The sequence below is a fragment of the Melospiza melodia genome, chromosome 6 (assembly GCF_035770615.1).
Source record: "Melospiza melodia melodia isolate bMelMel2 chromosome 6, bMelMel2.pri, whole genome shotgun sequence".
Classification (NCBI taxonomy): domain Eukaryota; kingdom Metazoa; phylum Chordata; class Aves; order Passeriformes; family Passerellidae; genus Melospiza; species Melospiza melodia.
Genome location: NC_086199.1, coordinates 69491814 through 69519740, shown reverse-complemented (window position 1 = coordinate 69519740; position 27927 = coordinate 69491814). Strand labels below are relative to the sequence as shown.

Here is a 27927-nt window from a genome sequence, read left to right as displayed (position 1 = left end):
AACACAGCAGCGTCCTCCACAGCCACAGCAGCCTCTCCACAGGGAAAACTCTCGCTGGAACTCGGCACATACGAAACCTCTGGAACATGGATGCTGAAAACCTCCTCCTCCCTCTGAGCTGCCTGCAGGAGGCTTTCAGTGCACCATGTGGTGGGCTAGCAGCACCCCTGTGTTCAAGGGGCCCGTTCCTGGGGAAGGTATCGCCCCTGCCGTCAGCAGTGCCACTGCTGTGTGGTACTACTCACACCTGGTGTTACGAGCCTGCTCCTGATCCAAATCTTTACAGATTTAAAAACACATTTCTTATTCTTCTTACCTTGCTTCTGGGCTTTCAGAGCATGGTCCATTCACAGATTTGAGCCCTTATCTTTCACTACAAGAAGCCTGCTTTTGTTTGTTTGTTTCTAAATGTATTCTTTACATGAAACGGAAGCTGAGATTCTCAACTGCAGCTTCTTGACTTCATCTACATCAGATAAAGAAAAGCACAAACCACTGTCAAACTTGCAATAAAACCATAAGAGGTACCAACCGTTCACACACACACAAATGATTTAAGAGTGTACACAGACAGACTGGCTCAGTAACATATCATCAGCTCACACAGTCTCCATGCATCTCTCTCGCCTGAGCTCTGTACTGGCTGGTACCTCAGCCAGTGACAAGCACACAAGTCTCACAAAGTAGCAAAACTTCCAAACGGAGAACATTCTCATATTTTGTATTTTTATTACATTCATTTTCATTACATTTATTCCCTCCCTGGATAAACAAGGAAAGCCACCACACCCTTTTCTCTCTGGATGCTGGAGATCTTCAGTAACATGACTGCAGTAGTTCTCTGATCCTCAGCATCTCACTACAGTGCCCCCCCGCCCCAAAACTACCTCATGCTTTATGTTAAATCAAACACCAACACGGGACACACAGCTACAACCTGAAAGGCCTCTCTATGGATGAATGGCACACACAGCAGTGGCCCTGCAGACAGGGCACAAGCGTGCAGCGTAAGGAAAGCACTGGACACATGACAGCATGCTCAAAGTAGAGGATGATATTCAGAGAAGCTATACCCAAGTTCATGGCACCTTGGCTCTTCTTATGCTCCTTTCACATCTGCATTTAATTGTTTGACTCTTGAGGTGAGCTGGCACCTGGCAGCCACTTTGGCTGAGCCTCTGAATAGATGAGGAAGCCTGTGAAGGTGATGTACTTGCCGTGGTTGCTGTAGGCACCGTAGCCATCATGCTGATGGCTGTAGAGCCAAACGGTGTCCCCATACTGCAGAGGCAGCATGATGCTCTGGCTCTGCATCTCCCGCCGCTTGGAGTGGTTGTCATCATAGATCATGGCCTGCACCTCATTGTGGTTCTTCATCAGCTTCACTGACATAGTCTTAAAGGGCATTTTGCCAATGGTGAAGGAGAAATAGTATGCACCAGGTATACGGCACGTGAAGATGCCAGTGGAGGCATTGAAATCTTTTCCAATATTCACAAACTCTGTATCAAATGTGATTGGCTCGTGCTGGGTTTGCTTCTCATCTGTCCCCAGGAGACTTTGTGAGCGGGCAACAGAAAACGCAGAGCGAGGGTCTTGTACCCTCTTTGGCTGGTCAGACAACACACGTCGCTGTGAGGCTTCATTCTGCTCTCTGGGGAGCTGCTGAATTGTGTGAGGGTGTGGCCCGAGCTCTTGAGAGTCAAGAGCATTCTGGAAGAAGGCAGAAGTGTCTGGATAGATCAGGTAGCCATTGAAAGTTGTGTAGGGCCCCACATTGCTGTAAAGAGCGTACTTGGGATCTCCGTGTAAACGCAGCCACACTGTGTCCCCGTAGTCAAGCTGCAGCATGGCACTCTGGCTGGCCACCTTGCGCTCCTTGCGGTGATGTTCATCATACACAATTACCTGCACCTCATTCTTGTTTCTCATCAGCATGACAGACAAGTTTTTCTTTGGGTATTTCCCAACGGTGAAGGAAAAGTAGTAGGCTCCTGGGATCCGGCAGCGGAACAGTCCAGTCTTGGGGTCAAAATCATTGCCAATATTCACATATACTTTGTCAAAGGTAATCACCATCTCAGAGCTTCCTTCCATGCTGCTGGTTCTGGCCACAGAGAAGGCAGAGCGAAATTCAGTACTGGTGTCTGCTGGGAAGCCATCTGTAGGAAGAAAAATCATGCAGCAAAGGAGGCCAAAGATGATCTGAACGTTCAGTGTCATCATTGTATCTGGAAGAAAAAAGAAGCATATTTTAGCAGGAATAGCATTAATTTACAGCTCACAAATGAGTTGAAATCCAGACTTGAATATTGCTAAATAAACATGAAGATTCATGTCCAAATATTGAGAAATTTCCAGTGTGTTCTTTGAGCAGTGTATGGGACCACACCATAGTTCAGATCCCAGCACCACTTTTATATTTTCCTAGTGAGAGCTGGACCATTTTTAACCTGTTCTTGTGGAAAGAAAAAGCATCTTCTCCTTTGAAAGCCTGACTATCCTACAGCTTGACTGCAAAACACCATGTTGCTCACATTGCAGAGGGATCTCAGAGCCTGATGGGGATTTGCCAGAGCTCCCTTTTGTTGTGCCTTTTTTTATTCATAAGACCAAGGATGAAACAAAGCCCTACACAAACCCTGTATTATACAATGGGGACACAGCTGGAGGGCAGGGAGAAGAGGACATATGCTCTAGAGATTCCCATGCAGATGCCATTGCCTCGCAGTGCAGTAGTTGTTTCACAGGATGTGGAAGCTGGAAGCCAAGTAAGCTGTTAGATCCCATTATTCCAACATGAGTCTGTGGAAAGTATAAAGAAATATGAAGAAGAAGGAATATTTAGGGAAGGAAGACAATGGATAAAATTGCTCAAGTAATAAAAAAAAGAAGGAAAACAAAATGGTAAGTAAAAGGAAACTCTCCTAAAGTGTACAATTTCTGAGAGAGAACTGAAATACCAAAAATAGGGAAACAACTCCCTAAATGGATAACGGACTAGACATAAAAACTTCTTTGACCCCTAAAAAAGTTAGGAGCTAATAGGATTTTCTGCTAATTTTTTTTTTTTTTTTTTGGATTGAGGCCAAAAATTATCTATTAGTGCTTTCAGGCTGGAAACAAAACTGCCAGTCATTCCAGTGAGAAGCTTCTCTTTCTGTCACCTCTTGGTGCTTATTAAAATATCATTCAGGCTAGGAGGCAACTGCCTGGTTTGCAGTCTGCTCCATCTGTCACACCAAAACTGGTGCCTTGCCAGCCTGCAAACAATGAATTCACAGAGCAGCAGAACAGAAGCAAAACATGCAACTCATTGGTGGGGGAGGGTTGAAGACAAATCCTGCATTAAAAAGGATAAAGGGGTAAATATTTGAATCATCTGAGATGGCCTAGTAATGGAAGTAAAGCACACAGAATGAACATAGACTGTGAGGTGACAATGGGATCCTGCTTGGCAAGATGTGATACCTAGAATCACTCACCAGAAGGAATTCAGCTCGAACCCTGCTCTCTCACACTTGAGAATAAAACTGAAATCTGAGGTGCAGCTTTAATACATCAGAACCCAAGAATAAATTAGATTCTCAATTACATGAAAATGGCACACTAGCAAAGACTAAAAGAAATATCTGTCCATGTCCCAGTTTTACCTTTGATCACTTCTCTCACAGACATCTGTAGCGGGGCTCTCAGCCTAAGCAGGCTTGTAAGTTTGTCAGTGAAGGGCTGAGCAAGGAGAGTTTGCTGTTCAGTGGAGCAAGGACGGGCTGCTGATCAGTGAAAACAGTGAGCAAGGATAACTGAGTGATAACACTGAGCAAGGATAACTCTGCTGTTCTTAGCGCTGAAGAATGCTGAGACCAGCTTGACCAAACTCCCACCCCCACCACAAGGACACGCAAGACTGAGGCTCCCTGATCAAGGCTGGGAGCAGCAAGGATGTGCAGGTCCTGATTTGGAAGTTGAAGAGAAGGAACTAAAAAGCTGCCAACACATTTTTCAGCAGAAAGCATATTTTGCTGAGTAAGCCTGAGAACACATAATCTAAAAAATGCCTGTTTTGAATGCATATTAAAGTCAATCACTTTATACTATAAAAGGCCAGTGTCACTTTAGCACAGCAAAGATTTCTAGCATACCTCCCTAAGGTATGTGAAGATCCTTCCCTTCAGTGGGGACACTTCTCAAGGTTATTCCTTGAGGCTTGAACGACACAGATTTTCCCAGTTGTTGGTGTAGGTAAGTAACATCAATCTCTGCTTAACAATTATTCTGCTACCTTGAATATAATCGCTTTAATATAATTGCTTCAAAAACAGTGCACTAAATCACTAGTAATAGCAATCCATACTGTGCAGGAAATAATTCTGATTAAGTTTTTTTCCCTCTAATCATTACTGTAATAAATTAAAATAAATACATAATTTTATTTATAGAAATATATCTGGTTTGCCATCCTTAATTCTGCAGGATGAAGGTGCATAAAAGCTCAATTGAACCTGTGTAACTCTTTAGATATAAACCATTGACTAAGTCTGGGGCTGAGATTGTGTCCAGCTGTAGCTTGGTTCCTCTCTCAGAAAGGATTTAGAAAGGGAGTCCTTTCTGTACCTTGTGGCTTCTGTTCGTGAAGGGAGGGCTTCTCTAATAAACTTTGTCTGAAGCTTCCATTCTGCCTGCGACATCTCAGAATTCTCCTCCATGCCCCTGAATTCAGAATGTTTTTCCTGACCTAGCCTGCTCCTTCAGGCCTCCATGGGCTGCAATGAAGGTTGCTGAGAGAGCTGTGTGATGTCAATTTGAGGCCACTCTCTATCATCTTTGAAAGGTGATGGGAGATCAGAGGAGGTCCCTGGTGACTGGAGATAGGCAAATGTGGCACCCATACTCAGAAAGGACAAGTGACACTACCTGCAAAACTACAGGGTGGTCGACAAGTTAGGCCTTCACTTTGGTCCCTGGGAAAATCATGGAGTGTCCTTCTTAGAACATATTTTTAGTCAAAGGACATGCAATTTAGCCCACGTTATTTAATTGAGTATAGACTAATCAAACTGATTGCTGTCTTGTGGGAAGAGATCAGTGGATGTCACCTGCGTTTTAGCAAGGCTTTTGTTTCAGTCTCCTAGAGCATTCCTCTGTCCAAATTTTGATGTTAGATAAGTGGACTACTAAATAAGTGAAAAACTGACTGGATTATCAGGCTTGAGAATTAGTGTTTAATGTTTAATTTCAGATGTTTCAATATTATTTATCAATGTCCTGAGAAGCAGAGAGAATGCCCACTGATCAGTCTGCAGATGACACCAAAACAGATGGTTCACCAACATACTTGGAGGTACAGCTGCTATTCAGAGGGACCCAGACAGACTGGTGGGATGAACTGAAAAGAAATTCAGTGATGATAAATGCAAAATATTGTACCTGGATGGACTAGCCTGTGTGTTGGTACAGATGGATGACTGGTTGGAATTCTGTCTGAAAAGGATCTGAAAAGGATCTAGGGCTTCAGGAGAACAGTAATTTGTACCTGAGATAGTGCCGTGCCCTGCAGGTACTAAAGACTTACAGCACCCTGGGGTGCAGAACAGAACACTGCCAGGAACCACAGACTGTGATTATTCCTCTTCAGTTGGCACTTGAGTGATTCCAGAAGAGGGCAGCCAAGGTGGTTGAGGTCTGAAGCACCTGCCCAACAAGGAGAGGCTGATTGAACTGGGCTTGTTTAGCATGGAAAAGAGAAAACTTTGGGGGGACCCAGTAGCAGCCTTTCACTGCCTTTAGTGGCTCCAGACAGTGCGAGGTACTGCACTGGTGAGCATGGTGGAAGAGTAACAGACAATGATCATTAAATCTGAAGGGGAAGAGTCAGACCAGATATAAGCAAAATAATTCCATGATGAGGCAACTAAGAATATAACAGTTTGCCCAAAGAGATTGCAAGATCTCCATCCTTGGAAGTTTACAAACAAGACTGGATTAAGCTGTGAGCAACCCAGTCTGCACTTAGTGTTGGCCTTGCTTTCAGCAGGAACTTGGACTAGAGACTTCCTAAGTCATGATTCCTGAGTCTGTAACTGAATCCCATAGCTACTACTCCTTGCATTTAAAATTCACTCCCTAATAACCCTAGCCGTGGCACTTACATGGAATTAACCAGCTAACAGCAGGTCTAACAGACAGACTATTTTCCCTCCAGCAAATTGAAGCATATTCAATGAAACAATCCATACCTAAGTGTCACACATCTGCTTCCATGCTGTCTTTATTTTAGCTTACTTTGTAGTTTCTGTGTTCCTCAGGGAAATGGCTGTCTTTCTTTCCATGTCTGTACAGCATTTGGCTACTGCTGCCATTTAAACAATACCAGTAGACCCTAATATCTCACTAAGAACTAAATCCCAAACTGTCACACTTGTGAGCCCAGCAGCTGGTTCAGCAGTATTATTTTTGCAGAGTGCTACCTCCAGCATGGCAGGCTCATTCCAGCTTAGAATACCAAGCCCTAAAGGCAAACTTTTAAGGGCTATTAGATGCTCCAGATTCATACTCATTCATTGTTATTCCAGTGATCACCATGGTGTGGCTGCATGGAGAACCAAGATGACTGTGACATGGCTGTGTGCTCTTGAGACAACAAATGACAGGAAAGGATATGGCTTTTTAGCAACAAGCCTGCTTCTCTGAAATGCTGCCTGGGCACCAGACTTTGTTCAGCATATCCAGGAGTCAAGGGGGGATACTGAAAGGACATCACTGCTGGCCGAAAAAAGCACAGAAATACAAAACAGACCAAGTTTAATAAAGTGTGTAGTGAATCTGACCTTATGAGCCTTCAAATGACCACTATCCTTGTTTCTATTTGAAAGTTAATTTCTCTGTAATAAGGTCCCTTATTAAACATTGGATAACTCAGTAGTTGCAAAGACCCTCTGCTGCTGCCCCTTATTTATCAGCTCTTTCCAAAAGCAAGTAATTTAAATAAAGCAGTTAATTATGCTGTGCTTCCATTAGCAAGTTGTTTCCTTGACAGCTCCCACTCACCACTTTCAGCACTATTTAGGTTCTTTTAAAAATAATGTGGAAAGTATCTAATAACTGCCTCTCAAACTAAACCAGTCTAAGAATAATTTGCCAATCATTAGGAAGACACATCCAGCTGAAGGGGTTCTATAAACAGAGGCAACTCGTGACAGCTTTTGGGCTTGAGTATTCTCATAGTAATTCTGAAAGATCAAGCTGCCAAAATGCTCCCAGAATTGTTTATGGCGCCCAAGTCTCTTACTCTTGGTATAGTTTTCTTCTGGCAGAGAAGAGATAGCACCAGGGATGTGAAACTGGCTGCGGACACTGTGGCACCAGCCCTGAGTTCATGATGTGATCCAAGTTTTAAAACTGCAGAGTGAAGTGAAATATCCAGACTAGAGATGGAAAATAGGTCTTCAGTATGTGGCAGCTGTGTTATTCTCATTTACATTTACACACAAATCAGGGTCCTTGTCCCCTACCCTGCCATTCCTTAGTGTCCCAACACCACAGAAGCATGGAAGAAGCTAAGCAAACCCAACTGATAAGCTAGGTAGGCTACTGATTTTACTTTAGGCAGTACCAGCAGGAACAGCAGCCCACAGAGAAGAAGTCAAGAAACTAATTTGGAATAGGAGGCACAAAACACATGATGCAGCTAAACAATTCTCAAAGACACTGGCATTAAATTAGTGACCTGAAAAGAAGGGGCTAAAGTGGTACTGACTCACTGACTCACATAGCAGAACAAGAGCTGCAAAACTTTCTTGAAAAGAAAGTCAGAATTCACCATTTGCATGACCCAGGAAATTTTAATAGCTTTGAGTTTGCTGGAGGTGATTTTTCTGTCCTGGAACAGAATCAATCCACCAGTGAAAAGACAATTAGTTTTACTCTTCTATTGAGACACGTGGATCTACAAAAGGACATTCAACAATAGAAAGGTCACCCCATTTCTACACTTGCAGGAGAGACCTACTTGTGAAACCCACAAGGGTTTTCTTTTTATACCAAAATATTAATTATCCAGGTTCCCTAGTCCTACCTTATGCAAGAGTCCTTTAATTTCAGTGGGAGTTTTGCCAGGAATATCACTGAATAATGAGATATGAAACAAAATTGAAGCAGTACAATTGGCTCAGCTGTTACTAAAAGGTTTTTTAAATCCTGTAAGCTGCAAGAGCAAAGCCATGTTCTCCCTAGCTCTCACCCTAATATTTAAGGACAGCTGCAAATGTTTCAATTATTTGAATCAGTGAAAGCCTGTGTAATGAACATCTTTCTTGGACTATAGTTAGTGAGATTTCTTTTCCCAAGATACCACATACTGTCTGTTCCACTCATCCAACACAGATTAAGAGCATAAGATAATGATGCAAATGCTTCATTTCTTCCAGCATCAAAGAGAAAATAATTGTAGCACATCCTCAAAAGCAAAATCTGTGTAAGAGTACATGAGTAACAAAATCAGTGATTCACTTAAGGCTCTGGCCTTTCTTGGCTTTTGGTGAATGTGTTTGTTTTTTTTTTTTTAACTCTGGCACAACCCTGGGAGGTAAAACATTGTCTGAAGCATTCAGGATGTCTTTTAGAAAGTATATGTCATGCCTTGAATGACAGACACGTATGGCATTAATATAGAAAGTGCTTAATTTTGAATGTTTCCCTGAGTCAAGGGAGAGTTCTTTAACATAATAAACCATCTTCTGTGTACCCAAAAATCTGTGGAGAGGCAAAAATTAATTTCAAGTGCCTCAACTCCAGCCATACTCAGGAAAAGGAAATGGTGAGACTTTTTGGGCAGAAGCCACTACTGTTACCTTGCATTTCAGAATATGATGAAACTTGCTATTTCAACTGAAGTCCTAACAACTCTAAGCTTAAGTTAAGCTAAAATGATATTATGTGAAATGATGTAAATTCACTGACCAAAATGAAAACATGATAGTTCTGACATTAGGATTTTTCTTCTTTAACATCATTTAAGAAAATTTGTCATATACATTTGAAGTACCAGGGTGATACACTGCATCTGCCTTTTTGGCTACCATTACATTTTAAAATATATTAATTTAGACAAAATGGTGTTTTAGTAGAGAAGATGGCTGAATAAATCCCAGGGGGGAGCAAGGAGTTATTCCAGCAAACTAAAGCTTTAAGATGTAATAATTTTTTACATGCTTTTCTAAATGAACGCATTACACAAGTCCAACTCTCCACCACAAACACACTAGTCAAGAAAACAGGATTAAAACTTCAAAGCAAAGAAATGTACTCTAACACTGGCCAGAAGTGGAAGAACAGAAAACACTGCTAGAACATTTGAGTTTAAACTGTAGTTCATAAAATGTGTTGAATTCTGTAAAGTTGTTTTCACATGCAGTTAAAGCAGCAGTGGATAAGCAATCATTGAAATTACACCAGCAATAAACAGTGAAAAACCTGGCCATTGATGGGAAGGAGTTCAGTGACAAACAGCTCCTGTGAAAGCAGAAGCCAGAGGAGACTGGAAACCACATCTTGAGAAAACCAAAAGTCTGCTGCTGTGCAGTGTTTTATTTAACACTGCTACCTTTAGACATAAAACACTGAGACCATTTCAACAGTTGAAATTTTCACATGGATTCCACTACAATTACAGTAATACCAAAGTTAAACCATCTCTTTTCTCAGCCCCAAGCATAATTTCCTTTTTTAACCTGGTTTATGTGCTCATTTCTTTTTCTTGGTGTGCACAAGAGATGCTGAGACTGTGGAAAAAGGTGATATTGGAGCATTTCATCTATCCAAGCAGGAATCACAGTGCTGCACCAGGAGGCAGATCACACTGGCATAAAGGATTAATAAAGAGTCTGGCCTGGAATATCAGGAGTTATTTTGACAGGCAAAAGAAACTATCTGACATTTTATCAGTGAATACCATAAAGATCTCAGTTAAGAGAGTGAGAGAGGAAGGCCCCAAAGGCAGACTGCACACTGCAATCAAGTTCTAGAGAGAGAGGACTCAGAGGACTCAGAGGATGGAGTAGAGGGCAATTTCCTTGTTCCAGGGGGCTGGGCTAGAAGCCATGTAGCAGGAGGATTTTCCCACAAAAGTCCTGGGTGTTTTTGCCTGTGATGGTAAAACCATAAGAAGCAAAAGGACACTGGCAGAAACTCCACCTGCAGCAGACCTACTGGGATGACAGACACTTTATGAGAAAGAATGCTGAGTACAAGCAATTCAGGCTATTCCAATGTGAAATTAGTCTCTAAAAATGAACAAGAATTATTCACAGGGTTTTTATTTTAAACTTCTCAACTGGCTTAAATACTTAAAATGAATGTCATGGATGTGGATATTAAAGATGTTTGCGTGAGTCCAGAGGAGGGCTACAAAGATAACCAGAGAGCTGGAGCACCTCTTCTATGAAGATTGGCTGAGAGAGTTGGATGTGTTCAGTTTAGAGAAGAGATGGCCTCAGAGTGACCTTACTGCAGCCTTTCAGTACCTAAAGGGCTACAAGAAAGCAGACAGACTTGTCACGAGGGCATGTAGTGATAGGACAAGGGGGAATAGCTTTAACCTGAAAGAGGGTAGGTTTAGATTAGATATTTAGAAAAAAGATCTTTCCTGTGAAGGTTTTTAAGCACTGGAACAGGATGCCCAGAGAGCTGTGGATGTCTCATCCCTGGAAGTGTTCAAGGCCAGGCTGGATGGGGCTTGGAGCAACCTGATCTAGTGTAAGGTGTCCCTGCCCATGATGGGGGGCGGGTTGGAACTAAATGATCTCCAGGGTCCCTTCCAACCCAAACCATTACATGACTCTATGAAATAAAATGGTTTGATTTAATCATCTGACAGAACTGGAAAGAACAAGCAAGAGCCAGTTAGTAGCACAGCAGTGCTAAAGGAGAAGAGGAAGGCAATGACTATACAAATGAGAGACTCTTAAGAGACAATGAGGAAGAAAACTTAGAAGTGTTTACCAAATACTTTTCTAGGTTGGAGACAAAATTGGGAACCTAAGTAAAATACAGATGGGTTCAGCATCCCAGACTACTGCTGTAATTTTTCTCTTTTAGTAAGAGTTTCTTAAGGAAAAAGAGAAATAATTTTCCCCAATAACACAAGAAGCATGGGGACTTTAAAGGGTTCATACAGAAAGAAAAACTGTTTGGACAGCCCCACTGATCACAAGTTTATTAAGGCTTTCCTGAAGTGGCAGGATAGTTCAAATCCTTAGGAACATTAAAAAAAAAAAAATCTCTGCTTTAAACTCAATTGGGTAAACTGAGCTGTGAGTGACAAAGTGGAAACACTAGGTAGGCAGAATGACACTGGAATCAGTACTCTGGAATCAACTCAAATTCTAAAACCTTTATTCTTTCTGTTATTTTTATTCTTTCTTTATTGTTACACATCATAGCTCTTTCTAGCAGCCTTTCTACACTACCTCCTTCCAGTGAAGTAAGGTTTAGCTCTCAGGAAAATATCCCCTCCCTCTGCTAAGAAATGAAAGTCCAGCAACAGTTCAGAGAACATCAGTAGGTGTTTACCTTATGTAAATACACCTACAGGATAGGCAGATATTTGACTTGTTTTGAACCACACTTTCCTCTATGGACCTAAGCACCAGTTTGCTTCAGTGCAGCTGAATTAATATTTTCATCCTCACGCTCACCAGAAGAGGAGGTTCCTGGGCTATTCTCAGAGTTAATGCTGTATTTGTCCATTTTCTTTAAATCCTTAGTTGCAACAAATACTTAGAGACATTAAAGGTCATCAAGATGAGAGTAAATATTCCAGTTAAACACAGGCTGTACAGGCTTTCCTTCCTGTTCCCTGTTGCCTTCCACTTTCATTCACATTCCCAGTCATCCAGCAGCACACTATGGCACCATCAGCTGGGCAAAATCTTGCAGTGATTCTTTCATGTTCTTCTCTCATTTCCTCACTAAGAATGAAAACAACTGTTAATAGTAGGTTATTTGTCCAGGAACTAATATGAACTTGTGGGACCCAAGCTCTACAAAGATGTAGCAAATAGGAAAGCAATTGACATTACAGGAATTTTGTGTTATGCCTTCCTGTTGAAGAGTGTTGTCCTGGAAATTGTGGTGATATTACAAGAGATACTGGAACCCGTGGGCGCTCTCAAGGCTTGTTCATTGTCCTCTCTGTAATGACTTTTTGTCCTCAATTTTCCTTCTGTGAGTTTGTGCTCCTGCACTTTGTATCAGTGAATATGTGATTTTAATTTAATTGCAATGCAAGATCCTAATCAAACCGAACCAAGTTTTAGATTTTTCTTTTCTGTTTTCTTTTATAGCTGCATAGCCACACCTTCTCTCCCTTTCTCACTTCAGTGGGCAAATAATCATAATTTTTTTCCTGGAACTCTGCACCTGCAGAAGTTGCTTTCAAACCCTTCCCCCACTCACTGGAATGTTGTCCTCCAGTCATTTCTCTAAGACCTGCCACATCACCCACCTGAGTGAAAGCTAGAGGGAATATGCTGGTTCTTGCGGGTTAATCATCAAACCTCAAGTTAGGATAAACCTGTGGAGAGAAGCAGTGGACCCCTATGGGAATTAATGGATAGCTGTGCCAGCTGGGATTACATGCCATGACAACAAAAACCATTTTTATTTCATCGTTGAGTCTGAATTCACTGTCTGCTATGAGCTGATTTAGCAGTCCAAAAATTTTCACAAGATGGATAAATCTGGTCTCCATCCTGACAACCTGCAGTTAACAGAAAACTGTCAGAAAGGATGAGATTAGTTTTACTTTGCTTGATAAATCATCTTCTAATGCTATGTTTTATACTGACTACTGTTTTCTGACAGTAGGCTTTGCAAATCTATCTGAAAAAACTCTCAATGTACTGGGGCAGTTTCCTACAGGAATGCTGCTTTCTTTGCAAGTTTTTTAGCGTGTCTTGACAGGTAAGTCAGGAAAACATGCTGTCTTTTAACATCTGCCATCACACTCAGCCAAAAACCCACATTCATTTCTTTTCATGCCCTGCTGTTTCATTACTGTAAAGAAACTCAGAGACGCTGAATTGCACTGCAGTGCTGCTCTACATTGTCAACATGCAGCAACATCTCAATTTGGAAATTCACTGAGCTCTAGTTCAATGAGGAAGGTGATAAAAGGCATTAAGATCCACTTATCTTTCATCTCTGCACTGGCATTTCATTTCTGCATTTCTGCCCTTCCTCCTACTGGGTCAGGACACAGATCTGAATGAAAACTTTTGTGTGGGGAAAAAGGGGTGTCAGTCATAGTCCACATATGCTAATATTTTCTCTGGTCTCGTTCTCCAACTGTCCAACTGGATCATAGCATCATAGAATGATTTGGATTGCAAGAGAACTTAAAGATCATCTAGTTCCAACCCTCTGCCATGGGTAGGGACACCTTCCACTAGACCAGAGTCCCATCCAACCTGGCCTTGAGCACTTCCAAGGCTGGACGTTCACAACCTCTTTGGGCAAACTGTTCCACTGCTTCGTCACCATCACAGGAAAGTATTTCTTCCTATTATCCATGATAATCCTGTTGCTTTTGCACACAGGGAATTGGTAGACAGATCAAGAAACAATAATTAAAGAATAATCACAGCCTGGGACTACCCCCATTTTTGTCACCAGACAGTTGAGACACCTTGAGACAGAGATTTCCCCTGGTATGGAACAGAAGTTCTTGATGAACACTGAAATTCTTCAATACATATAGTAACCTATAGTGACAATTAAATGTAGCAAAGTAAATCATCAGGGTTAATAATTGTCATGCTTATTAATACTGACACTTCACAATCAGCAAGGTGTAGTTCCCATTTTCTGTCTTACCTGCCAAATCCCTTGTGAGGAAGATCTATAGACAGCTGGAATCTGAGTTATTTCAATTTTTTACCCATCTTACTAGCAATTATTTCTCAGAATGCTATAGCTGTTGCAAATGAGACAACCCAAAGCTGTGAATTGATATTTGATATCTTCAGGAAAACCACAGTTTCTGATTCCACTTTTAAAACATTTAGTATATTTTGGTCCACTGATTTAATCAGCTTGTCATCTTTTTCAACAGGGAACTGTGAAGTTCCTCCCCAACACCCTGCATAAGTCAAGCTTTCACTTCACAAGTTTTTGAACCTGGGCTTTTCTGTGACAATCTGACACAGAGGTGCTGCCGCCTACAAGACAGAATCGACGTCCCTGGATAGAGGGACAGAGAGAAGCATTCCTGAGCAATGCCCTCAATACACACACACCTTTACAAGGTTTTTCCAGTATCTGCTTTCTAGCTTTATATTGCTTCCAGTATTTAAAAAGATCAGTCCTCTCATCATGGCAGCAGAAATGTTTGTGTGACTGTTTCAGTAAAACTCTGTCTGCTCCGGGGAGCTGCTGGTAAAAGGCTTTGGCATTGCCCTCAAAAAGCACTGCTGGTCACTGCTGTTCACTCATCAGCTCCTCATTCACAGGGAGGAAGCTCTCAGTGCCTGTCAAATGCTCACAGATTCCAGGCTCATCTCCGTGACCAGCCAGGTTCCTCCCAGGCAAAATTGCCTTTGACAGCTTGAAGCTGATGCCTCTGATTTTGCTCATAGGAAAAGAATTTTGTTAAAATACTGAAATAACAACTGCATCAATGCATTGGCAGGTTTTACCTGACTTTTAGACTCTAGTTGGACATAATATAAAAAACATGAAGGATGTGGCTGCTCTGAACCTGGCTATGCAGATGCTTCATTTAAAGCAGGCTTGGATATCATTACTTTGCATTAAATACACAGCTCATACTGAAAGAAGGACCATTTGCAACAGCCTACACAATTTCCTTACAGCCACACTGAGAAATTCCAGACATGCACCCTAAATCCAAACATTCATATTCAGTTCATATTTCAAGACAGTGCTTCCTCTATTCAAATTCTTTCAGTCACCTACCTTCCTTGTAGGTACTTTTGTCTAACAGCTCTCCTTTTCAAGATAATTATCAACATTTTCCACCAGGAGAAACATTCACCATCTGCAGAACCCCCTCCAGCGTGTTCAGTATTTTTCTGCACAGTCTGTCTCAGATTTCCCCACAAGTTTCCTGGAGAATAACCCCTTCACTTTGTTGTCTCCTCTTAATAGTAAAAATAGGATTTTTTTACATTAGCTATATTTGCTTGATCTTCTTCCAGAACCACCTTGTTCCAAAGCTAAAGTTCCTTTAGCACTGGATCACAGCAGGCCTTCTTTTGGATACCCTTTCTGTCTCTCAAATAAAGACTGTTTCATACACTCATCTGAGAAGTAAAGACAGTAAAAGCAAGGATGGGAAGAGGAATAATGAAATAAACTCAGGCAAAGCAGTATAAGCTGATGTCAAGCACTACTCAGTCCTTGGGTGGAAGGGATGTGAATTCACTTTGAAATATCTGGGGCATCAAGTGACTGGCTTTCTAAGCATATAATTATTTGTCCCAAGGTTTTCCCAGCAGTAATGGAAGATGGGGGGAGGGGGAAAATCCATCACAGCTTATGTAGTGTCACAGTTTGTGCTCACGTATCCTAGACTAGACAAAAAATCAGGATTTCTATCAATTTATGGATAATTCCAGTGTAAGAGTCTTTAAATTACAGGACATGATTATGATAATATGTTCACGGAGCAACAGCTCCACAAAAACAGGCTACAAAAAGTGCAGCCTGGCTCTTCATTTTCTCCTTGTCTTGTTCATTCAACACAGATTCTTTCCAGCAGTTGCTTTGCAGTCTTTCAGTCCTAGAGAGTACCTATTTTCACAGAAAAAATTCCCTATTGCCTGCTTGCTATAAAAACACTTCCACTGCTCCCAGTAGTCTTTAGCTTCTCTAAGAGCTTTTCTTTTTGTCTGAGTGAAAAGGTCTAAAGCCTGAGGAGAGAGAAAAATCCCTGTCCCTTTAGAGGATTAAAATACTATTTGGTTGGTCAGAATGTGTTCTATTCAGGATCTTATGTGCAGCCCACCACTTCAGCATCCCCAAGTGTTGATCATTGCTCTCTTTTTTCTTTTTACCTGTCTCCTCACAGAGATCCAGGATTTTTCACCATGCACAGGGGACTGTCTGTTCCATTTATATGAAACAATATATGTTAAACCATGAGTCCTACAGGACCTAGATTATCTCCCCAGATAAATGCCTAAAAATATAAATCATAGGACTATGATTTACTTTATTCCTATTCTGAATTCCATTATTTACTCCATTTTACCTCTAAAACCCATTTTTGGACTACAGCCTTTCATTCAAGGAATAAAATACTAGAAGAGTTTGCATTTTCAGTTCAGATAATTTTACTAACTGCTAATCCTGATTAATTTTTCTTCTTCCATAGCATTGTTTTCAGCATTCATAAACTGAATCAAGCATCTGCTCCTGGGAAATCAGAATGTTTCATTCCTTCCCCTTTCTTCTAAAAAGACAGACCTCTTCTAACAGTCTTCTAGAAAGCTCTTACTCTTCTTTCAGGCTCTTTTCAGAAAGAGGTGATCTGTGGTCTTGGTGCTGTGCTAGATATGAGACAAATATCAGAACAGGGCCAGCAGACTTCTTTTACCTCATTCACATGAAATGATCTACAAATGCTAGAAGAATGGTCTAGATGAGAACTTAAGACACTGTACAGTCCAAGGTGCTTTCCCATTATAGGATCACTAGCCTTATTTGATTCTTCACAGATGATTGTTTAACCTGTTCTTAAAATGTCTTCAGAACCTCCCTATATCAAATATCCAACTGTTTTTATTATCCTAGGTCTTAGAAAATTACTCTTGTAGTTTAAAATAATCTTACTTTCTGCTGCTTCTTGCTTTCTGCTCCATCCACCATGAAGAAAAGATCATTTCCTTCTCTATTTTTTTATCTGAAGACTGTTATATTCCCCTGTCAAATTTCAGGTCTAAAAATTACAGTTATTTCAAATCATCTTGCAGGTCACATTTTTCTGACCCGTGATGAGTCCTACCGCCCTCCTCTGGACTCCCTCTGATTGAATTGCACCTGTCTCAAAGTGCAAGAACCAGCACTTTGCACGGCCCCCAAGCTGAGGCTTTGGCCTCAGAGCAAAAGGATTGCTTCATGTCTTCCAGACTTCCATTTCTTTTACATATCCTAGCAAGATGTTTGCCTTTATTTGCAACAGCATGACATTGACTCATATTCAGCTTGTGATCTATCATAACATATTCTTTTCTGTGGAGTCGCAACCTAGTCATTTACTTCTGCCTTGTGCTTATTTTGTTGGTAATTTCTGCCTTATTGTAGTACCTTGTATTTATCCCTACTGAATTCAATTCAGGTCTTTTCCTAGAAGATCTTCCAATTTATTGGAAAAATTCTGAATTCTAGTATTTTCCTCCTGCATATTTCAAGTGTCACAGTTTTATGTCCTGGAAAACGTGATATACCCACTCCTTATTTACCATCCAGGTCCTTTAAGCAAACACTGAATAAAAGCAGATCCAGGTCACCCCAATGCAGCTACTGTGTCAGTGTTGAGCAGCTTGTGGCCTCTCTGAAGGACTGGCACATATTAAAAGCCTACATATTATGAGCTCTGAATCTTCTGATATTTAAAGAAGATCTGCCTGTTCAGATAATCATGTTTACCCAGTTTATAGCCTCCTTCACCTGCTATGTTCTATGCCTCACCAAAACAAATATTTGCATTAATGTGCTAACCATAGTCAAGAATCTCAACTTTTACATTAAAAATACCCAAAACCCAAATGAAATCAAATCTCTCACTCTTGTTCTACGAATAGCCTTTAATATGTAAACTGAAGTCAATTCTGTCAGAACCCGCTGGAATACTGACAAAATAATTGGGAAAGATGTGACCATTTCTCTTCATAGATTTAGGAGTGTGATAGAAATGCCCTAATTTATTACATTCACTGTAGTTACAACAGCAGCATACACTTCAAGGGCAGCACCAAGGCAGCTGGTTGATTTCAATGGACTGAACATTTCCTTTGCTTCTGCTCTTGACCAGTGACTGCAGGATCTTTTCCTCAGAGCTGAAACGCCAGCCACGGCAGTCACGAGCAGGCACATCGCAGACAGTGAGCCTTTGTGTACATTGGAATAAAGATGATGTGGTATTCCTCCTGACAACAGAGGCTCAACTCTCTGGTCTAGCCCTGGCTCTCATTCCAGTAGTCATTACCACAGTGCCCCCAAATTCCTTAACCCAATATGGACAGTTTTCCCGGCACCATGGCTGAGGCCCCGGCACAGCAGAAAACATGCACGGTGCAAATTAACCAGCTGGAGGGTAAAGAGGGAGAAATAGGGCTTTATAAATTTTCCCTGTTTCCCAGTGGGGCCCTAGTAATCAATTATTAGCCCCTGGAGTAGTCACTTACTGCTTGCTCTGTGATCATCTGATTCTGGCAGTGTTACCTCTGCTGGAAACCTCAGACCTTTGATTAGATTCAGCAGGAATTCCTCCTTTGTTCTCTAACCTGTCTGGAGGAAACATGCAACTAGAAAGAGGCTTTACAGGGACAAGAACCCAGGGGTAGACTTGGTATTCACAGACCACCAGCAGCACACAGCACTTGTGTAGTACTGGCTTATCTCATTTGAACACAAATTTCCTTATCTAGAAGAGGGTCAAAGCAAAAGGTACAGAAAAGCTGAAAGGAAAAATGAAGTTCTGACTTTACTTCTGATGGCCAACAGGATCCATACTAAATTTCTGAGTGCCAAACAAGAAGTAAGAAGCTTTTAGTTTCTATTGGGTGAAAATCACAGCCAGTATTTCAAATATTGTAAGATGAACTATCAAATTGCCAAGCCTTAACGTGTCTTCCAAGACAGTACAAAGAACCTCACCCCTATAGATTAGTCAGTAAACTGTAATTCAGTGAAACATTATTTTCTTTAACTAGGCACCTTGGAGTAGAATGCATGCTTCATACTTTGGTGATTTAAAAAGGTAGCTTCATGGATGAGTTCAGGAGTAAAACCCACCAAATCCTAACATCTGACCTCAGATGCTGATAACAAAACCCTGTTATTTTACTTCAGCATCTGTAAGACTATAGCAATTTTAAACCCTATTTTTTTTCTCTATTCTTTTGCCTGGAAGTCAATGCAGAGATTGACTCATTCTCTTGGAGGGAGATATTTCTCAGCTGAAAATATTATATTCTCAGAGGTACTCACCTCCTTAGAAATCTACTGTTACTACCAGTATCAGTTCATTTCAACGCTTTCTGCCTATAACTAACCATAAGAATGGGTGAAATTCTGGCACAATGACAGTGATCACTCAGAGGCTCACTGCCTGTCCATTTTCTGCTAGCACTGGCCTCTTTTTCTTTTAGTCTTTGTATTACAGGGTGCTCTGCTTATAGGTTGAACAGAAGGTTCAAACTATCTTGTCTCTTTACATCTCTGACATTTCATTTTTCTCTGTGTGCCTGTGTTCATCTAGGTTACAGGTTATTTTATACAAGTCTTCCAAGAGCTGGTGATGAACAGGCAGCCTTGCTGCTCTTCTGAAATACACCTTTTATTAAAATAGAGACTATAAAAGCTTATCGTGCACTACATGACCACAGGTCACAGGATAGTTATCCTGTTTTTTCACAAGTATAGCTGCTGCCATTGTGGGCCCACCCAGCCTTCTGTATTTGGAAAATACAAATAGTTCACAGTTTATGAATGGAGAGCACAGCACAATGGATAGACAATTACACAAGTAAAATACAAATAACAACAACATCACACCTAAAACATAAATAACAACAAACAGGGTTCTGAGTTTTGGCGCCAAATCTCAGGTTCCAATGCATTTTATTTCTGCATCTGTTTCTTCATCTACAAAACAGCAAATGTCTATAACATCAACAAATTGTCAGATTTAAACCAATTCTCTGTCAAAGCCATAGGTTTTCCATTAATGGCAACCAAATGCCCTCTGAAGGCATTGCTTCTTTCAGATGGAAAATATCAAACTCAGGTGCAGAGCCTAGTCCATGAACCATTCAGCACTTTGAATTACAGCTTTTTAGAGGCAAACAGAAGGAATGCACAGGGTAATGCTGCTCTATTGGGAATCCTCATTCTTCCTCGACATACCTCCTAGTGCTACAAACTAACCCTTAAAAATGGCTAGACAAGGAAACAGCTGCCATATGCCAAGACAGGATTGCAGCCTCACTGGTGTGTTTCAAACTCTCGTTACACATCGTGTCCCTGGAGAAGAGAAACTGCAGAAGGTTGCAATAGCATCAGAATGAATAATTGAAGCTCGGCTCATTCAGAATGTGCATAAACGGAAGGGTCACAATGCTGCCTTCTAGTCAGGCAGCAGGGCAGAAACTCACCAGCATCTAATAGAAACATCATCTGGAGATACTGACCTACTTCTCTGGGAGCTCTTACAGAGTGGGTTGAGGAGATGGCCAAGTACACAGAGGACTAAATTGTATTATCTAACATAAAATCGTACATTACAGACTCAGTTGTATATGCTACTCTTGAAAAGACCCTCGGGACTTTGTTCCACCAAGAAACCAGAGATCCATGCAGGAATACTGCTATTTCTCACCTGAGAAACTGTCCCTGTGGGAATTTGCCAGGATGCTCTTCCCAATGGCGAGTCCCTAGGAGGTTTCCTACCTCGTCTCCATGACAAGTGGGGCCAAAATCTTATACCCTTTCCCACATGAACTCTACAGCCATTTCATATTGGGGATGATAGGTGTGAGGGAGGGTAACTCGTGCATTTCCCGCTATTGTCCAGCCGCTCGGTGGGAACGGAGGGAGCGCAGCCCGCCCGCGCCCTGCCCGCCGCCCCGAGGGCCGGGACCCCGCAGGGTGTCCCGAGCGCACCCCCCTTCTCCAGGACCGCGGCGGCCGCAGCCAGAGCCCCGACGGTCCCTCCGCTCCGCACCGGCGGCCGCCCCTGGGGAGCCGCCGGGGCCAGGCCCGCCCGCGGCCCCGCTCCCATCGCCCCTGTCCGAGCGGGGGATCCCCTCTCCACGCCCGGCCTGCAGGTGCAGCCGGCCCCGGCGGCGGCGGCTCCCCCGGCACGGTACCTGCTGCGCCCCGCGGCGGCGGCTCCGCGGCGTTGGGTCCGAGCGCGGTGCGGAGCCCGGTGCGGAGCGGGGCCGCGGCGCTGCCTGCGCACTGACAGCTCGGGAGCCGCGGCGGCGGCGGGGGCCGGGGCTGGGAGGGGGGCTCGGGCACCCGGGGCTCCGGCGCCGAATCAGTGACGGGAGGAGGGCCCGGGGGCGGGCGGGAGCGGGGAAGGGGAGGGGGCGGCGGGGCTCGGGGCTCGGAGCCCCCGTCAGCGCCGCAGCCCGGGCGGCCTCCGGGAGGCGCCGGCGCCCGCGGGCGCTGCGGGCCGGGGCTGCGTGCGAGCGCCGCACGGACACGGGTGACCGAGGATGCGGCGCCGTGACACGGCCGGGCCGGGCGCCCCGCTGCCTTCCCGGGAGGAGAGGGCGCTGGGGGACAGGCGCCGCGGGACGATGCCCTCCATTCAGCACAGCGGCGGCTGAGCCCGGCGGGCGAGCTCACCGCCCGGGGCACGGGGCAGGGGCCGGACCGCGTGGGGCGGCAGCGCAGCGCCCTCCAGTCCCGGGCTGAGCCACCCGGGACGATGATCCCACCCCGGCCGTGCTCGGCCAGGCCAATGGGGGAGAGGAAACAGCCTTAGCTAGACCAAAGGATGTGACTGGGGGAAGCGACAGGCTTTTGGCTAGCCAAGATCATGTTCATGTCTGACCCCTTCTGCTCTGGAGATCTCTGTGAGTCCCAAAGCATGTCTATAGACCGGCTGTGTTATTTGGTTTATCAAAAGCTTGTATCTCTCTTTAGAAAGCTTGGCTTGCCTTAGATCATCACCTAACAACAAGAAGGCTACTGCTTGTTCCTTTGAAGGCTGGCACTGATTTTTGCTGACAGCAAAATAGTAGGCTTTTCACATTCCTGATCTGAGTTGAAGAGCAAATTTGGGGTTTTGTAAAGCATGTTTATTATTAAACCTGTAAAATCTAATGTTGACTTCCAAAAAGAAGATTTAAAGATGTGAATGTTTAAAAAATGTTCTGGCTCTCCAACACTAAAGATCTTTTACCCTTCAACACCCACTTGCTACGGGAGGAATTTAAATGCCAGTGTACTCACTCAGAATACCGATGGGGCACCTGGTAATGTTTCCCCTTCTGCATTGTCCAGCCATTGTTGCCCTGTGCTGGCATGCTCTGCTATCCAATCTCCATTACCACTTACCCTCTTGTGGCACCAGGACTTTCTCCTGCTGCAGCAACAAACACGTTTGAATCAGTTTTCACGTAAGACACGTACCAGTCACAAGGCTGATTCTTACAACAGACAGAGAATGGGAAAAAAAAAAGAAAACAAAAAGCTTTCTTCTGAGATTCTGAGAGGAAGAGGACTGACAGATGGAATGACCAGAAAGTAATTTACTCTTTGGGGCGAGGATGCAATTTATGGCATAACAAGTACTTCCTACTGCTTGTCTTACACAGTGTGCATATCATATTAAATACCTGCCACCCTGCAAATCATCCCTGTCTCTGCACCACCAGGTGCTGCATTGTCCCCATGTTGTATCTTTTTCCTTCCTTCATACAGAGCAAAACAAAGGTGTTGGTGACAGGCAGAATGAGACATGAGAGAGTTAGAGACTAACCCTCATGTGGGTCTGGTAACAGCTGTCAGCTGAGCAGAGTATATCCTGGACGGGGTGACATCCAGCTGGTACTGCTGGCTAAACAGATTTTGTGCTCTCTTAACAGCTTCTTTACACATTTCAAAGGACAGATTACTCAACACTCACTGCTTTTGGAGGAATGAATGGACCACTGACTCCCAGGATATGAGAATGCTCATCTTGGACATAAACTAGACAAATGTATTCCTTTTAATCATCTAGCAATGATAGCAGTGATGAGTAATTATCAACAGTATGATAAACTATCCTTCTAAATATCTATGTTACCACAGGGGTCAAAGTGATGGAGTATGAAGATACTACAGTATTATAATATAGATGTATATTTTGCATTATCGTGTGTAGTCCAGATGAGCTGTGCTCTGTTCTGCCTCTGCCAGACAGATTTTCTCTCTCCTTGGGGCAATGCTAGTACATGCCTCCTGTGCCCCAGCTGAGGACAGGCAGAGGGCTGAGAAGACAACTGTGCTTCCATCCAGCAGCAGCTAGTGGATTTACTATATCTCCTTAGAAAAGTGCTAAAACAGAGCAGAGCTGCCTCATCTGTGGGTTCCCAGGAAAGAGGCAGGAGAAGTAGGTTTTGTGGGGGGAAAGGAATACACTTCCCAAAACCAGAGAGCAGAAAAAGAGCTTCTAGTCCCACCTCATCCTGTTGCCTTCACTGCAGCTGATAGTCCTCCCCACAAGGACATGAAGCCCCGTGGGTGCATTGGAATGCCTTTTCCATGTCAGTATTCTGAAAATTCTCATGGCATAACTCATTAATAAATGGCAGCCTTGAAAGTATAAGAATCAGTGTTATAAAGTTCAAGACTGTGAAAGAAGATGCTTGTATTTTTTAAAAATGAAACTGATTTCAGTCACTTGTACTCATTCACTCCTGTTTCACACATTCACTCATAGTCACAAGCGCCAAGATATGTGTGTGTGAGGTCTGTTCATGGCTCTGTGTATGGGTGTGTGTGACACAGAGGACAGGGGACAGAAGCTCCTGAGTCCTTGGGATGCCTTTTAGGTTTGTTTTCATCAGGCATAAGAAACTACAGTCTGGACAAACAATTTTATGACCCCTGTGAGTCAAGATGTCATGGCATGACTATGACCTCAGTTTTGCATTTTTCTTAGGCAAGGCTGTTGCCCATCAGCTTTGTTTTCCCATTCTGGGTATCTTTATTGCTGCCTTCCTGTTGAGAGAAAAGGGATGGGCCATCTTTGATGTGACTGTATCAGAGCCCAGACCTTCTGGTGTTGATGTATGCATATTCCTTATTACCTGCTTTATTGTTTGCTTGTACCCTTGTTAAAAAATATGGGCCATATTTTAAAGCTTTGATCTTTATTGTATCACTATAAAGATACAAAATATCAGAGTAAGTAGTAATTCAAACAAGCCTAAGGATTAAAAAGAATACCTCAAGAATATGTAAAGACTCACTAATATGTAAACCAACTTATAGTGGGACAGTGTAAGGCAAAAAAGAAATAAACCTAGGTGGTCCATGTGTCAGAAATCCTGCATTAGGATGCTGCTGTTTACTTATTTATTACAAACCTGGAAATGGAATGATCAGGTCTTAGCAGATGTTATCACTTGACTTACAGTGGAGTCTCTCAACAGCAAAGGACATAATTAATGACTATCATGGGTGAATAACTAAAATGCTTTTTTTGAGACCCCACCTGCAAATACTGTTCTTGGAATTGAAGGGATTTGGTGAGCTTTGTTTTGGTTTGTTTCTTTTCATGGTCTGGGTTTCTATGATTCTGAATAGCCTACTTAAGAGAGATATGTGTACCATTTCCCTTAGAAGAATTTAAAGCTTGAGCCTTGAGGGTCATTGATCATATCAGGTGTCTGCAGTGTGTTGTAATGGCAGAAAACAAAGCGTAGAGAAATCTTGTGTTGAAATTTGGAGTATCCCCATCTGGAAAGGTAGATCAGAGGGCAGCTATGATCACGTCTCTAGAGGAGCAGTTCTGTGCCATGTGTGTGAATGAGTAAGGAACAACAGCTCTGGTCAGTGCTGGGTTTCCTTTTTCTTGCCAGCTGAAAGAGATGCTGGGTGCATGTGGTGCATGCCAGCAGAAATGCAGCCTAAGTTATGTTCATGTGATTGAAGGGCAGTTCTGTGTACAGCGAGAGAAGATTAATATTTCTTGAAAGATTGCTTTGGGAGGCACTGGCAGGGACCACAGAGAAAACAGCTCCAGGAGAATGTAGAAAACCTTCGTGACTGACTGGAAAAAATATCTGGTAGACAATCAACTTACTGAATAGGTATTAGACTCCCAGCAAGACACCTACTGAGGAGCTTGTCTGGCAATATGTAACAGAAAAATTCAGGAGATATCTGATCGACGTTCTTGCAAGAAGGTGAACAATAGCTGCTGGTGACTCCATTAAAAAAAAAAAGGACAGATGAAACCAACAGCACAGTGATAACAAGTCAGAATGCTGCAATTTTGATGCACATGACAGATAGAAATGCTGATCTTTCCACCAGAGAAGCAGCCAGGCACACAAAAAATTGACAACAAAAGAATGTAGAAAAATATATTTTGAATTCAGTGCATGGAACATAATAAGGTGTCAAATAATTTAGAGAAATATTTCACTTGTTTGTCTCCTAGATCCTGAGAAGAAAAATAATAAAATACAATTCTTGATGATAAAGAGAATTTTGATGTAACTCACAACATAGGAATTGCAGAATGTTTATGGTTCACATAACCTCTGTGGGAAGGTAGGTGTGGTATAATTTCATGAAACTTAAAGTCCTGACAAGCATTTCACAATGACCACATAAGAAAAGAATGTCAAAATTCTCCTGGAAGAAACAAAGTATTTTCCTTTATGTTTGAGGAATCTGACATATGTCAGAGAGATGTACAACTCTGAATTCCACTGGGACACCTGCAGACACTTATACAGATCTTGTATAAACTCAACAAGAGATCACCTGACACCACAATCAAATCTATCTCATCCAGTTAGGAGAAACAAGCAAGAAAGCAAACAGACAAAAAGAAACCCAAACGAAAATGACTTTAAAACAGTTTGCCTAACGACAAGTTAGTTCCTATCCAACCACCAAAGAAGAAAACCATTTTTACAGGTATGGGCTTTCCCCTTTCCTCATGCAGTCTTTGTCCTTTTCCTTACAAATATTCTGGAAAATTTATTCCTTTCACATATCACTAGAATACAAGTTAAATATCATAACCAAGACCTTAATGTCTATATTCAATAATACTGACCCAGAATCAGCTTCTAAAGATGAGGATCAGTTAGCATATGCAAGCAGGAAACCTTAACAATACCATTGTAGTTGGATCTATTCAGAATCCCAAATAAATCCCTAGAATTTGTAGATGGTAGCTACATAAGCAGAGAAGCAATTATTTCCTTAATGTGTAAATACTTTAACTAAATGGTATCCACTGACAGCTAATTCAAAAGTTTTTTAGTGATAATAAAATTTGCCTATTAAAACTGATTTTTTTTTTACAAAACTATCTTTCATATCCAAATGAGGACAATATAATTCTCTGTTTTAGGCTAGTAATAAAACCATCTTGAAATATTTCTTTCCACAGTGTGTACCTATATCTATGTATTTCTGATTTTCCTCCATGTCCCTTGAATTAAATTCTGAATTATGTGGGCATTTACCCACAACAGCTAAAATTACTTTTCATCTCTGAGCTGTGTTCCTAAAAATCTGAATATTAAACCCTCATCTTCACTCTAAGAGACTAATCAGAATATGTGTCAAAGAAGCTGAGAAAAATCTTTACAGGGTTGATCAATCTTTTCAGTAACTAAGTTCTTCAATGTTTCAATTTGAAAATCTGCATTTTCTCAGAAATCCAACATATTCCTCATTTCTATGTGTGTCTGAGTTTTCACATTTTTAAAATTCTGTAAATTGACACATTTTTATTACTATCAGCTCTCCTTCAGGCATCCTTGGGATTTAAGAACTCTCCTTATTAGTTGAAATTATAGAACAAACACGTTGCCAAGCTATTTTTACCAATAACAACATGCCTGGAAATTGTGAACCTCTGTGAATATAACTGGACAAATGTAAACAGCAGTGGTCTGAGCAGTAACCTCCAACCTTTTACATTTTTTCTTGCCCCTCAATTGCGTTGTTAAATATTTCTGAATGAGTACATAGACTGCCATGTGGTAAATCCACATTAGGAAATGGATACATCTGAAAAATTGTCAAAGAAGAAAAGAAATACAATTCATCACCTGGATGAGGTTCCTGGTTCTGTTCATTGCGCATTTCCACAAATGATTGCCCTGGCATCTGTTAGAAATTGGACATGGGCAAAGACAGCCTAAGGCAGTAGAAGAAATGTTTGTCAGCCAGCATCCTCAAGCACATACACAGCCTGCTGCAAACACTGTGCTGGGTTTCTTCACAGGGCTTATATAAACCTGGCTGTGCTTAGGTAGTTCCTTCAACTGTCTTAAATGTCAGTAAAATCCCCTTTCTTGAAATCTGTGCACAGCCAATAATCATATATAAACACCCCAGCTCTTTGAGATAGCCTTTTTCACTTCCATGGTTCTCAACTTAGCACTTAACTGTCTGTTGAAATAAGCTACCAGTCTGCATGAGTGATAAGTCACATTATTTTGAGTGAATTATGACACAACAGAAGTGTCTGCAATAAATCACCCATCTACACTACCCTGCCCACTCAACAGAACACAGCCATAAAGTCTCATTTCTTGAGTGATGATTTCTTCACTATTTTTTATTTTAAACAGTGTTGGAAAATAGCAGCCTCCTATTTTCATTCCCTGTTAAAGCCAACTTTGACTGAAGCCCAAACCCTTATAACAAAGTCCAAGCCATTTACTTTATGTATGTTTCTGAAAAGAATCAGTGATCACAGAGCAGCAGTGTCCTCAACTCATTCTAAAAAAAGAAATGAACAGCATATATTTTGAAGACAACTTCTACATTTGGAAACCATCTTCTCTGTCACTCTTGAGACAGGTGCTATGGAAGATGACACCAAGTTGGTTTTATCACTCAAAAAGTAATTTTCCTTAAAAAAAATCCTACTCAACTGCCATCTGTGTTAAATTATATGTCTATAACTCAACAGACCGAAGAAGGTACTTTTGT

The 27927-nt window shown here is 42.1% G+C and overlaps 1 protein-coding gene across 2 annotated transcripts; it reads right to left on the bottom strand.

The window, feature by feature from the left end:
• Positions 1 to 709: 709 nt before the first annotated feature.
• C1QTNF4 (C1q and TNF related 4) lies at positions 710 to 27087 on the bottom strand. 2 transcript variants are annotated; one of them, XM_063158869.1, is made up of 2 exons: positions 27039 to 27087; positions 710 to 2231 (listed from the first exon to the last, which is right to left on the bottom strand). In XM_063158869.1, the coding sequence occupies exons 1-2, from the start codon at positions 27070 to 27072 to the stop codon at positions 1123 to 1125; spliced, it is 1143 nt and encodes a 380-aa protein (XP_063014939.1). In that variant the 5' UTR covers positions 27073 to 27087; the 3' UTR covers positions 710 to 1122. The 2 variants fall into 2 exon arrangements, with proteins under 2 accessions (XP_063014939.1, XP_063014940.1); XM_063158870.1 differs by lacking the exon at positions 27039 to 27087 and adding an exon at positions 21111 to 21207.
• Positions 27088 to 27927: the final 840 nt, after the last annotated feature.